The sequence below is a fragment of the Arvicola amphibius genome, chromosome 12, assembly GCF_903992535.2.
Source record: "Arvicola amphibius chromosome 12, mArvAmp1.2, whole genome shotgun sequence".
Classification (NCBI taxonomy): Eukaryota; Metazoa; Chordata; class Mammalia; order Rodentia; family Cricetidae; genus Arvicola; species Arvicola amphibius.
Genome location: NC_052058.2, coordinates 159961731 through 159975724, shown reverse-complemented (window position 1 = coordinate 159975724; position 13994 = coordinate 159961731). Strand labels below are relative to the sequence as shown.

The 13994-nt window shown below is 44.3% G+C and overlaps 1 protein-coding gene across 1 annotated transcript in view; it reads right to left on the bottom strand.

The window, feature by feature from the left end:
• The window catches only part of Dlg2 (discs large MAGUK scaffold protein 2), a 701330-nt gene that overhangs the window by 63792 nt on the left and 623544 nt on the right, over positions 1–13994 (bottom strand). Inside the window, 1 exon segment of the mRNA XM_038313618.1 lies at positions 374–550. Within this exon segment, the coding sequence (XP_038169546.1) occupies positions 374–550 (177 nt within the window).

Below are 13994 nucleotides of genomic sequence, written 5' to 3'. Positions count from 1 at the left end.
ATTCTTATCACCTGTCACCACTGACAATTTTCCTGTAGAATGCCTATCACACTTAAATAGTCATTTTGTGTGCAGTCTTCCCATCCTCCCCTCCCTGCATTCCACTCCCTAGATAGCTAACACACATACACATGTGTGCATACCCACACCCACGCATGCATGCGCGTGAGAGAGAGAGAAAGAGAGAGAGAGGGAGGGAGAGAGAGAGGGATGGAGGGAGGGAAGGAAGGAGAGAGAGGGAGGGAGGGAGAGAGGGAGGGAGGGAGAGAGGAGGGAGGGCGTGAGAGATAGAGATTAGAGAGATAGAGAGAGCTAGGAGAGGTGAGGGAGAGAGAGAAAGGGAATGGCGGAGGGAGAAAGAAGGCATCCTTACCTCCGTTTGCTGGGAATGACGCCCATCTCCTCACTGTCCCCATCTAGTGTGACCCTTCTGGCTTGCCACCACTCATCATCAGAAGCGTTGATGACATGGAGGATGTCTCCATATTTAAAACTAAGTCCTTGGCTAGGCAGTCCGCTGTCTTTGCTCTTGTCATAGTCAAACATGGCTCTGAAAGAAAGGACAAAAGATGGCGTGGTTAGGAAGCTGATGGCATTGATTTAAAAACACCGGGCTTGACTGTCAACTCTTGCCGGGGTTTCAACATCTCCTGCATGTCCTCCTGGATTGTGCTACACAGTTTTTATTTTTGGTCCTACACTGAGGTCACTTCTTGCTTTTCCTTGCTAGCTGCAGGGGCGGCCGATAGGTCCCTATAAGTAGGGTCCACTTCTTCTCTTTTGTGGGGACCATCACGTGTAACAGGCAGTAATGAAAACCTAGGCCCTCAGTGTGAAAACCTAGGCCCTCAGTGTATTACCCAATTGAAAGTTTTTTCTTTCTTTTAGAACCACATTGTACAAATGAAAAATAAATGAAGAAAACCATTATTATCTTTCTTAAGTTCTCTGTGCTATATAAATTCCTCAGCATACTAACTTATAGACACCATCTTTTGAAATAGAGCAAAAGTGTGGGAAATGAGACTTGTCTACCCAGAGTGACTGACTCCCCCCAACAATATTGACTCACCACTGATCCTGGGTACCTAACGGTGACCGTAATGACCTGAATGAGTGCTTAAAATGTAAAAAGTAGCGACAAAAAGATCAGTGTTTACGTGTGCACAGAACAAAATCCTTTGAACAACATCACAGCTCCTTTTGCTTCTATGAAATCCAAGCCTGCCTCATCACCGCGCTGATCACTCTGAATTGGAATCCTCCGTTGCCACGGAAGGGGCTTGGCTGAGCCCTTGCTAGGGCAGAATGCAATGCACTGTCTAAGACTGGTTCAGCACCAGGGTGAGAAGCAGCATGAACATAGTGCACAGAACAGTTGAGCCATAAGGATGTGACAGTTTATTGCATGTACTGTACTGTCTATTTTTTGACATATCCCCCATCTTAAAACCCACCACACACAGTGTCAAAGGTTTCCCAGGAGAAGACCCTACCACCTCCTTATGAATTCCTTTTATTCTGCTCTGAGACCTTTACATTATAACCACCATGCATGTAAAACGATGTAGATTTGGAGAGCAGAATTTTCTAAAATCATTAGAGCCAACCCTGGCTCTTTTCCTTCCTCCCCGCCGCCTTTCCTTCTCTGTCAAAGACATGTCGCATCTGCTGTCATGGTAACCAAAAAGCGCTGAAGATAGCATTTAACCCTCAAATATTATAGGAGCTGAATTACTTACAATATAGCCATTTCCAGTATCTCTAAGTGATGTGATTTGGTGAGAGTCTTTTGGTCTGAGTGCCTGGAATAAATGACTGCTTCCTTGACCATCTGTATCTTCCCTATCAGGGACTCACACAAAGCCCCATCCTAGAAACATGGGGGTGGGGAAGGACAGACACCACTCCTGCAGATAGCAAGTATTGTGTGACAAAACAGAAATCAGCTCACATTCCAGATCCAAATGTGTTCAGTGCACAGCTACCTTCACATAACGGGAACAACACAGGCAACATCTAGCATGTGGTAGGAGCTACCTAGCAGAAGGAATTATAATGAAGAAGAACTGCTGGGGCCGTGCCCTGTTCCTACTGTGCCTTGATAGTCCCACCGGTTACCAAGGCAAGCTACTTCTCTTTTCATTGGCTCCATATGGTAGGCAATGATGGGTACTGGCTCCATTACTGAGCTGTGTGTGCAAATCCTATAAAGCAACACGCATAAAGCATGTACTACAGTGCATTGCACACACTGGCTAACTGCATGTATGAACTACATCCCCCCCTCTCCTAGATTCCTCTCTATTGATGGCAATATTTGTGGGAAAGAATAGCAAAATTAACATACTTGTTTTAAGATAATTGTCCTTACAAAGGCCCAATGGTAAAGGTGTCCTTTAGCTGATATTTAGGGACTTAGATTTTGGAAGGGTCCCCGCTAGTTTTGGACATAGAATTTCACATGGTTGTTCTGTTCCGACAGTATGGCTTAGGCTGGGCACAGCTGTGCTGGCTCCAGGCCGATCCCAGCACAAACTCTCCATGGCGAGTCTCCAACAATTCACCCTGTAGACGGCACCTATGACCTGTTGTCATAAATGGATCCCAGAGGAAACAGGCATGGCCCATGTGTCTCCTCAGAGAAAAGGCTCTTGGAAGCTCATACTTCATGTCCAGCAGACTTTGTTCCTGGAATTTTTCCCTTCGCTGTTTTGGTTTTGTAATTTTTTGCCATTAAAAAAAAAAAATCAGTCCCGAGTTTGGCTATGATGGGCCCTATGAATCAAACTTGCAAGTCTTGGGAAATTCCAATATACATTCTATAGATAGCAACCCATTTTTACAAAGACTATCATATCCAAGACTCCATCCATCCTTGTAAAGGTACTTTAAATAACACTATCCCCTGCTGATTACAGAGGAAGGAGGCCCAGTGACCAGCCCCAGGATGCATAGCTCAGCAGCAGCAACGCATGGCAGTTTGGGACTCCAGACCCAAGGTCCAGCTTGGTGTCTTTCCTCTGTCATCCAATCAGCCTGGGAGGAGGAGGGGGAGGAGGAAATGGTGACGACTATGTATAAGGACAATGACAGTAGCAATAGCAACCACCACCCCTTAGCCTGGAGGTTTGTAATAAGCCGAAAAGTAAACATTGGCAGTTCTTGTCTTACATATAAGGAAAGGATTCTCGGGCAATTAAGGGACCCATTCCAGGTTTCACATGTACATGGATTGGAGAGTCATTATATAGTGAAGCCTGCCTGACTCCAAAATCTGCTTCTGCAGCAGCCCTTTTTCTTTGGGACTCACTTTCTCAGCCTGCCATCCTCTGGCTGTGACCTAGCAGTGCCAATAATCTTAAATGTCTCCTTCCAGATTGACGACCTCATTGGCTAAATGAGTGTGAAGTTCCCTTATTGGTTCATTCTTGTCCCAGCATTTTGTGCCCTAAAAGAACAGTTTGCTGGCTTGGTTCCAGGCCTCAAGTGTGTGGGGGACAGAGATACGAGAGAGAAAGCCTCGTGTGGCAGTCAGTAAGATGGGGTCAGACTGCCTGGGTTTGATGGGCCATACATTTATTTAAACTGTAAAACAATACCCACTACCTTTAAGAGTTTGGGATGAGAATTAAATGGGAACAATATGTAGAGTGGAACAGCGATGGCTTGACACCAGAGAGTGCTCAACAGCATAGTTCAGAGCCTCACGGCTTCCAGAACATGTCTGTCTTCTATACTGTGTGCAAAGACATTTTAAGAGCCCCTCTCTGTCTTCGGGACCCAGTTTAATGTAAGGCCAAGGCAAGTCCTCAGTACGTGCCCCTGGAATGCTCCAGGTACCACTGCAAGCCCTCTTTCCTCACATCTCACCACCCTCATATGTCATAAGGGATGTGGATATTATTTCCAGACGCTCTCTCCAGGTCTTGTCTCCTGTGTGGCCAACCTTTCCCAAGAGTTTCCAAAGGGAAGTTTGCTGCTTCTGCCTGAGGCAGTAGATGCCCTGCCTGAGGAATTCAATTGTCTTGTCCAAGCTGCCCCCCTAGGATCAGACTGATTCAGGACTGTCAAGTTCCTAAAAGCCAGCATCTGACACATTTCAGCTTCTGTCTCTTTGGATATTAATGGATCCACACATCTGGGAAAAATGCTGCAGTGCCTCATCACCTAATTTAAGAAGCGATAAGCTGTTTTTAATTTGCCTCGTGTGCTAATTCATCACAATGGCTTTTATAAAATGCCATTAAGGCTCACACTTGCCACCGGGGTGCTTTTAACAAGTCCATTAAGACAAGTGGAATTTGACACAAATAATGCAATGGTTTTCTCATCCCGCCTGCCCCTCCTGAAATGTAGTTCGCTGTGCCTCTTTGCCAAATGGGAAAGTCTAGCAAGGAAAGAGTAAAGCCGCGACTTTCTCGTCCTTATGGCTGTTCATGGTAGCTGCAGAATATCAGGGTAACCAATGGAGTAGTGCTTCCCAACTATACACTAGGCACTCTATCTTCCCTGCCTTGCTCAAGTTACTAGGTAGGCAAGAGAGCACATAGGTCATATGCCCATCTTCTGAGGCAGAAGAAATCAGGTTGTGGTTCTGATTCTATTATTCCAATGTTATATTATTATTCCTGGGTGATCTGTGACATGTCCCCTAACCTCTTAGAATGATGGTCATTTAACCATAGACGACTATTTTTTTTTCAGTGAGTAAATGCAAATAATGATGCATTGATTTCATAGAACATTGAAGAGCTACGGCAACAGGATGACTCACCAGGTACCCAATGAAGACTAAGTTGCCCTTGTTCATTTCTGACAGCCAGCACACCATGAAAACATTCATCTCATAAGGAAATAAGATGCAAGGAGCTAAAATGAAAGAACCAGGGGCAGAACCAGGGCTCAAATATAGGTATATGTCTCTGAATCAAAAGCGCGTGCTCCCAACCTTAGAATTCAAGGAACTCCTGATAAGAATGGTGTATAGAGGGCCTGAGCGATGGCTCAGCGGTTAAGAGCATTGCCTGCTCTTCCAAAGGTCCTGAGTTCAATTCCCAGCAACCACATGGTGACTTACAACCATCTGTAATGAGGTCTGGTGCCCTCTTCTGGGACCCTCTTCTGGCCTGCAGGCATACACATAGACAGAATATTGCATACATAATAAATAAATAAAAAATAAATAAAAAATATTTTTAAAAAAGTTTAAAGAATGGTGTATAGAGCACAGTATTCCCAAGGAGCTCATGATTTGGTGACAGCATTTATGCTGACACCATGGATTAGATCAGAGAGTCATCTGCAGTCTACTGGGTACACATTCAGTTCTTGCTGCTACCCTGCAATATACATATTAGCCTTTGATGTTTGGTGAGGACATAAGGCTGTGCAATATAAGTAATATCTAATAATATCTAATGTCAGAAGAGATATGAGCTATGTGTAGAGGGAAGATGGGCTTTAAAACTGGAAGATGGGCTTTAAAACTGAGATTCCCACTGTACCAACCCATGTGTTCTTTCCATTGCAAGCAGCCCCTACCCAAACCCAAACACATGCGCTTTCTTCTAGAATCTAGACTGTGGTCACAGCTCACAGTCATGACAGGGCTGATGTTTTTCTACATTGGTGAGAATTTTGGCCCATCTCCTTTAGGTTAGGATAACAAAGAAGGAGGAAAGTGGTGAGATTTCCAGACACAGTGCCAGAAAGGAGAGAAATTATGTGTTGTGTCTCCGAATTTTAAAGCATGTGGTAGCAAGAGTAATGCCCCTAACAAAGCTTTAAAATGGCTATACCTTCATCCCCACAGTTTTGGGAATCTGTTACATGGTATGGCTGAAGATATTTGTAAACACAAGTCTAAAGCTGTCACTTTGGGGGGATTTCCCTGGATTACCCAAGTGTGCTTGATTTAATCACATGAGCCCTTACCAGTGGAAGAGGAGAGTCTAAGAGAGGGCCAGAGAGGTGCATCTTAAGTACAACTTGACTGTGTTAAGGAATTAGATTCTGCCAACAACCAAAACAAGTGGGGAGTAGAGTCTCTCCTCCAGCCCCATAGTGGGTGCAGCCTGCAGACAGCTTCCTTTGATTCTGCAAGACCTGCAGAACTATAAGTCAAGGCAGTTGTGTTGATTTAAATTATGAGATGAGGATAAATTGTGATGGCAACCACAAAACTATTTTGGCCAGACTTCGGGTACTGAATAACCCATACCTATAAAGCACTCTGGAACAGAACAGTGGCAAGAGGCTGGAAGAATGATGAGGTGCACAGCAGAAAAAGCCTGCATTTCTTTGAACAAATACCAGCAGAAAGAAAGACATCAAGATGATCCTGTGAACATGCAGATTTCTCATGAAATTCTGGGCTTGGGAGATGTCAGGTGTGAGAGGGTGTTACTGCAAACTAGGAAATGGTAGAAGCATTACTGGGATAGCATCCTGCAGTTCTGTGGAAAAAGAATCAATGGGAGACACAGGTTGATTGCAGTAGGAACAGAAATGGTTCCCTCCCCCAAATGTTTCTGTATTAGCCTCTAGAACAATGGTTTTCGGCCTGTGGGTTGTGGTCCCTTGGGAGGTCCAATAACCTTTTCAGGGAGGTCATATATCATATATCTTCCATATCAAATATTTATATTACAGTTCCGAACAGCAGCAAAGTTACAGTTATGAAGTAGCACAAATTAGGAACTATATTAAAGGGTATCAGCATTCGAAAGGTTGAGAGCCATTGTCCTAGCACCTTATGTGGCAGAAAGGACATACAGATGTGCCTACAGTCCGGGGGGCGGGGGGCATACCAAGATGGACTCGGCCTGATCACAGGAGTCCTTGAAAATGAAGGGAAAAGCAACAAAGAGCTGAGACTGACACACGGACGGAAATGAGGATCTGACAGTGGAAGAAGAGAGTTTTCTACAGCAGCCACGTGGAACTAATACGAGGCACTAAAAGCAGCATCATTTGCAAATGAAGATGAGAGAGCAGGGAGTAAAGACGAGCTACCTGTCTGATGGTCCTCTCGTCCATTACTGATTCTTTGGAATAAAAACAAGTATTAAGCCATGCTAATGGCATTCTGGATGCCTACTATTGCTTGGTCATATGCAACATACTTTTGCTTTATAAAATTTCATTTCCACTAATATACAGACGATTATTTCTACTCTTGATCGAGTTCTTATGAAGCCTCGGGAAAGCAACATCTGTTTTGCTTCATTTTAGGAAGCCGAAGCACAGAGGTAGCAGACTTTTTCTCCTCTAATGTTGTCAAGCTCTCTGCCCTTGATCCCTTTGGGGCAGCCTGCATTAAAAATCTTTTGCCTCCTGCCCTGGGTCAGTAGGTATTGCAAGTCCGTCCCTCTCAGATACAGCCTGAGCAGAGTCCCTGCAAAAAAAAAAAAAGCCTTTACAAAGGAAGGAGTGACTCGGCAGTATTCCCTTCTGTGCTGTGAACTTGTTTGGACCTGAGAAGCTGTTGTTTCCATGACAACTTTAGGGCTCAAGAAACAAGGTGGAACTCAATTTCCTGAGTCCTTTGAAAGGGAGGCTTCTGCTTGATTAGAGGAGACCCGTCTCTCACCCTTCTGTGGAACAAGAGAAAGAACCAAAGCAACAAAATGTATAAAGTCTGCTGTCTGCCCAGTCCTTCCCACGCCGCCTGTTATGAATGGAGATGTTCCATTTTAACGTGAAGGTAAGTCGCTGTGGACAGGGAAAAGCGGCACAGATGTTCTACTAAAGCGACACACTCACACCAGGTTACCTCTTTCTCAAAGGCTGTCACTGAGGAAATCATCGGGTGAGTTGGGTCCCAAGGAGGTAACACAGGGAGCCTTCAGGGCCACCTTTAGCCGAGCGTTCCTTTACCTCACTCACCTCCTCCCTGTGGAGAGGAGTGGATGGCTATTGCTTAACTACATCAAGAGCAATGGGTGACGGTGTCTTTTATGTGGGATATAAAAATGGGTACATAGTAAACTTTCTCCAAATGCTTTCCTGCTGGAGTGTGTGTGTGGAGGGGGGGGAATAGCTTGAAGCGGGGAGATTTGGCGTTTACTTGCTTATTTTAAAAATCAGAAATTACCATCTGCTTCCCCATCTTAAAAACAATCATTTACTTACTAATGCATATAATTAAGAGTGTTTCACCAGGCAGCGGTGACTCATGCCTTTAGTCCCAGCACTTGGGAGGCAGAAACAGGTGGATCTCTGTGAGTTCGAGGCCAGCCTGGTCTACAAGAGCGAGTTCCAGGATAGGCACCAAAGCTGCACAGAGAAAACCTGTCTTGGAAAACCAAAAATCAAAATAAATAAATAAATAAATAAAATAGTGTTTAAAAAACATAGAGGGAATAATGAATGGAAGCAGAAATGAATTGAGTGGAGAGAGGGGAAGAGGGTTCAACACAGTCCCACCTTGTAAGCTTGCTATCCTGACTTTCTTGTGCTATAGCTTGTATATAATGAATGAGGAAAAGGCGAAGAAGAAACCAATAACTCCATGTATTTGTCATTTTTAAAGCCTTCGTCCTGCAAGACGAGGTACCTTTCCATGCAGCTGATGTTAATGTGCATCTCACAGGCTGTGTTTGCGTTACAGGAATCAATTAGCCCTGTGCCATTTCCTTCTCTGAACTAGCTTTTCCATCACCAGGTGATATACCCAAAGAAAACAACATAAAGAGGGGATGTTAGTTGTCTATGCTATTTGGACACATCACGGTGGGCTTGTCTAAAAGGGAATATCAACGCTGAGTATACAGTGAAGAAAACTCAGTCCATCTCTTGGTGGCCATGAAATAAGAGACCAACTGAAGGAGGGGCCAGAGATAATACATACCATTTTGGGGCATGATACTAGTGACTTCCGCTTCCTGGATTGTCCACCCCTTATCAATAGTGCATTTCCATTATGATTCTTATTAATGAACTCATCCATTAGTGATATCAGAGCTCTCATGATCCAAATGTCACACCTCTACTATGTAGAGGGTCAAGACTTTGATACGTGAGCTTTGGGATCTGAGATCCCAACTATACTATCTGTCAGCCTCAGAACTTTTTCCTAATGTCTTCTCGTTGCAATTTTTACCCTTTGCATATTCTTGCTTATGCAACGCAGGTAACAGGGAATTTTACATCATCTAAGCTATTTTCAACATCACTTTTTACAGGGAAATTCCCAGAATTCCACAGTTTTCCCTGCAACAACACAGCCAGCTAAAAACAGCAGGAAGGGGGACCTGGGTGGTTCCCAGCAACAATTACCTTTTTTTTTTTTTTTTTTTTTTTTTGGTTTTTCAAGACAGGGTTTCTATGTGTAGTAGTCCTGGCTGTCCTGGAACTCACTCCATAGACCAGGCTGGCTTTGAACTCACAGAGATCCACCTGCCTCTGCCTCCTGAGCTCCTGAGTGCTGGGATTAAAGGCATGCACCACCACCACCCGGTTTACCCTGTCTTTTTAAAGAAACCATGAGCAAGCAAGCACCACAACTGCCTTCTGAGTAGAAACACATTGTCTCATGGTCAAGAGAGGTGCATGGTCCTTACTTCAAACATCCTGAGAAACCGTGATCTATACAGTCTTGTGGGTGATTTGCTGTGGGTAGCCTTTTATTTCCTCATCCACTTTCATATCCATAAGCATTTCGTGAAGAGGGTGGTGGAAGCCATCAGCAAATCACTCTTCATGGTTGGGAACAAATTCATCTCTGTCAGCCCTTACAAAGAGTCCACTGCCTAAAATGACAGTGCTTATTAAGATATTTATGGCCAAGTCCTGTGGTAAGGACTTATGCTATGACAGGCCAGGGTATTTAATTGTCTGTTACTCAAAATGAAAGCATTGTTCCCCTGGTGCAGAAGGGAAATTTCATGATGTGTCAGACTATGGTACTAGGCAGTCCCATGCCATGTAATCTTTAGGACCTTACAAGGCAGTTTATACTCTTTAGAGACAGATAGTCTCATCCCACCATACTATTTCTAGGCTTTGAGCAGATTGGGAAAGCATCACTTTCTGCTGTACTAGGAATCAAGCAGCTATGGTCATGACTGAAGATAGATGTAAGGGGTTCTGAAGTCCCTATAGGCCAGCCCTCCCTGGAATCATCACATTTCGATTAGAATTTGGACACCATCATTGCTTCCAGGAGTGACAACTATTTATTTATCTTCCCTCCCTTGGATCTCCAGTGCTACTGATTTCCTTAGGGACTCGTTGTGAATGTAGTTCCCATGCATGCGTCTCTTTGTCAATCATCTCTTTCCTCTCTTGGATCTCCAGTGCAATTCATTTCCTTAGCGACTCAGTGTGAATATAGTTCTCACGCATGGGGTCTGGCTTGTCGATCATTTCAGGCAACTTATTAGCAGAGTCTTCGGGAACTGGGCCCCCTTCAGCCTGCCTTCTCTCTCAAGGTGTCCTGGAACCTGTCAGATTAATTTATACACCAGGCCTGAATGACAAGTCTCTTAAACCCAGCCCAGGAAGGCGTAAACAGACCTGAATCTGCCCAAGGGCAGAGCTCGTTGGACTGTGGCGGATGGTGTTCCGGTTTTCAGGGTTGGGTGGAAACTGTACAGCTCAGTCATCTTAAAACCAAATATCATCAGCCAGAGATTCACAAACTAAAATGTGGGAAAGGGGAAGATGAATAGTTCTAAGACCTCTTCTCCTCTGGGCTTCTGTGTTGGGGGTGGAGGAGGTATTCACGGCGAAGAAATTGCTTCAAGGGGCTGACAGAGCCCCATTTGCAGCCCTTCCCTTCTGACCCGAGCTAAGGAAGGAGGCCAACTCTGACAGGGTTTCGCTGTCACTAACTAAAAAGTTTGGAATGGAGAAAGAGAAATGTTCCTGGAAGATGGGTCAGTACTGCTGATCCAATGACTAACATTCAAGCATCTCAGCCAATCTCTGGACCGTTTATTATGAAACAGAGATATCGGAGCCCTGGATTCAAATGGTATCTTTGCTGCTTTATGCAGCTGTGTAATTTTTAGCCAGTCACTGAAACCTACACTTGAGATCTTATGAAAATATACGGCAAAGGATAAACACCTGTGTTTAAGGGGCCCTATAAAAAGTACATAAAAGTTTACAAATGTGTGTATATGAATGCTCTGTTCTAGACTGCTTCTATCTTGCAAATCCCAGCCCTTGGGCCTAGAGTGGCTAACTGGAGCACCAACAAGGCACACAAACCTCTGCTATTGCTGACAGATGAGAGGCTGGCTCAAGTTCACTTTCCAAAAGAATGCACGAGGTACGGAAGGAAGAAATCCAAGAGCATTTGATATGACCTCCTCAAAGAGTTACGTTGTAGGGGTAGTTTTTGGAATAAGAAGCAAAATGTTCACTCATCACAATGCCAGGTGGCTGAGCAATCTTTCAATGTTCCCAAGTATTGGCCTTGTTACACTGCCAGAGGGTTTTGTTGGGTTGTTTTGTTTTGAGAACACTAGATAGGAACCACAAGCTCCACTGTGGCAGGAGAAGCCCTGGAGTTAGACAACTTCCAACTCCACATCTCACAAGCAAGGCTTCCATTAATTATCACCTAATACGCAGGGCCAAACAGGGCCGAAAATAGAGGACATGGTGGTTCCATCCTCACCCATGTAAACACACATGTCTAAATCACTATGCAAATTTCAGTCAGTTCAAACATCTATAACTTTTCTAGAAACCCTCCTGGGTCTGCCAGTCTAGAAAACATTTCTTCCCCGCTCTATGTTAGCGGGCTACTTTGCATCTGATTTTATTCTTGCTCTTACAGGTTGCCCTTTAGTTTCCTTGCTTCTAAGTGTGTTTTCCCTTCGAGATCCTCCACAGGAGTCTGGGGAGCAGTACCACTCATCTCTGTAGCCTTCCACCAAAGGAGGGGCTGAGTTGAATTGAACTAAGAGCCCAGCCCAGGTGACTCCAGGATAAGTGCTTCATTTCCCTGGGTCTCCTGTGGTTCTCTCATCTGTAAAGTGAAATTAAAAGCCACCAGTGTTTTTACATTCATTTTCCTGCCTGCTTTCACTTTAACACCCAAAGGGAGGCTGTTGAACCATAATACCCTCTCGTAATTTAACTGACAGAATTTTGCTTTCTTGCTGACACAAAAGGTGGGCATTGCTATCAGGGACCACCAACACCTAGAGAGCATGAAAGAAATCATCGCAGGTTAGAACGCTTAATGAGACGTGGGGAAGAACCTGCAGCAGCATCTGAAACAATGCATACAGGTACACCAGTGCTGCTGCTGGGTTGTGGATAGAGTAGATCACTTTATTATCTCTTCTTTTTATGCATAACTGTTTTCAAGACACTGGGTCCTTCAAAAGTGCCCAAGAGCCAAGCGGCTCAGGGCTGTGTGGTAGTCTGAGTTTTGCTCGGTATCAACTTTATGCAACAGCTCCAGTTAATTGGATGCAATGTCTTTAAGAAACATCTCGAGATTTCCAAATATCTCAGAAATTTAAAAGCAAACAAAGACTAACAAAATTCAGAAAAATTAGCATACATACATTATTTATAGTGTATGTAAATAAACATTATTAGTATTTTTCCAGTAGCAGAATATTTTAACGTTGGTACTAAAGGGTGAGACCCTGCGCCTACTGTCAGTCACCCACCCATTCCTTCAGTAACACACTGACAACTACTCTGTGCTCTGGGACACAGTAATGAGAAATGCCAGCTGGGACTAGGGACACTTCCCAGTTCTGTCATCTGCTACTCACCCGCTCTGCAGTTGGGGCAAAGGTCCTTAAATTCTGTTTCCTATTTTACAAATTACAGGCTAATCCTGTGTGCAATGGTGGTGCCGAGGTAGCTTGTCTAAATCTCATGCAAGGGGCTTGGTGTACAGACACACGATAAGCTGCAAGAATAACATGTACCCGCACAGACAACTCTACTAAAATCAACTACTGGGGAATATAACAATGATTCCTGCCTGTTGTTCACTGTTTAAATATTGATTTAGGGACTATTCACCTGCCTCTGATTAAGTGCCAGGTCTGGTGCTCATGGTTCTGCTAGCAGGAAAAGCCAGGGGAACTCAGGACAGAGGGTCGGATGGTGTTTTCTTTCCACGGGAGAAAGTTGTCAGACTGCCCAGTGTGGGGGCTGTGAAGGCAGCTAGTGTTATGTCACTTTTTGATGCGGGATGTCACATGATCATGCTTTCAAATTTACCCAGTTAACATTCATTGCATGTCAAGTACAATGCTTGGTGTTGCAGGGGCGGGAGAATATGGAGGTGAATATGAAAAACAATGCCATTTTACAGGAATGGCAGTTGCAGAAGAGATAATCATAAAACTCAGGTGGATAAGTAATGCACGAATATATATGGTGGAGAAAAATGAACCCTACTCTGGGCTGGGGTGGGGCAGGTTCAGAGGGCCAGGACCAGTGGAGATTGTGACAAAAATTCATGTGCAAATTTCAAAACTTTACTGCCAGAATAAACCACTGCTTCTTCTTCAAAAAATATTTCTAGAAAAAACATCTAAGTACTGACTGGACAGAGTAGAAAGATAACTCCTGGCTTGTTCTCACTCCTGGTGCTCAGCAGCCCTAAGGCCCCTGTGAGGAATTCTGGTTGTCATCAAATCAAAGCCCAGAAACTTGCACGCCAAGCAAGAGCATCCGTTTCCAGACAGTTGAAGTGATGAACACTTCCTTTATTGATGCTGTGTCATCTCCAGTCTTCTGGAATCTCGCAGGTGTTCACTTGGCCTTCAAAATGAAAGCTTGACGGGAATTCTCCTTGGAGCATTTTTTTGGGGGGGAGAATTTAACAAGGGCTTCTTGAGACAGTTAGAAAAATCCTGGCATGTTCAGAGTTCTAATTACAGGCACAAAGAAGGGTGGAATGTGATGAGTCATCACTAGGAGAGCTCGCAACCACTCAACAGACATCGATTCAGTAGGTATTTGTTGCGTGTGGTCTGAGAAGGGGCCTTCCTGTTGAGAGGCTA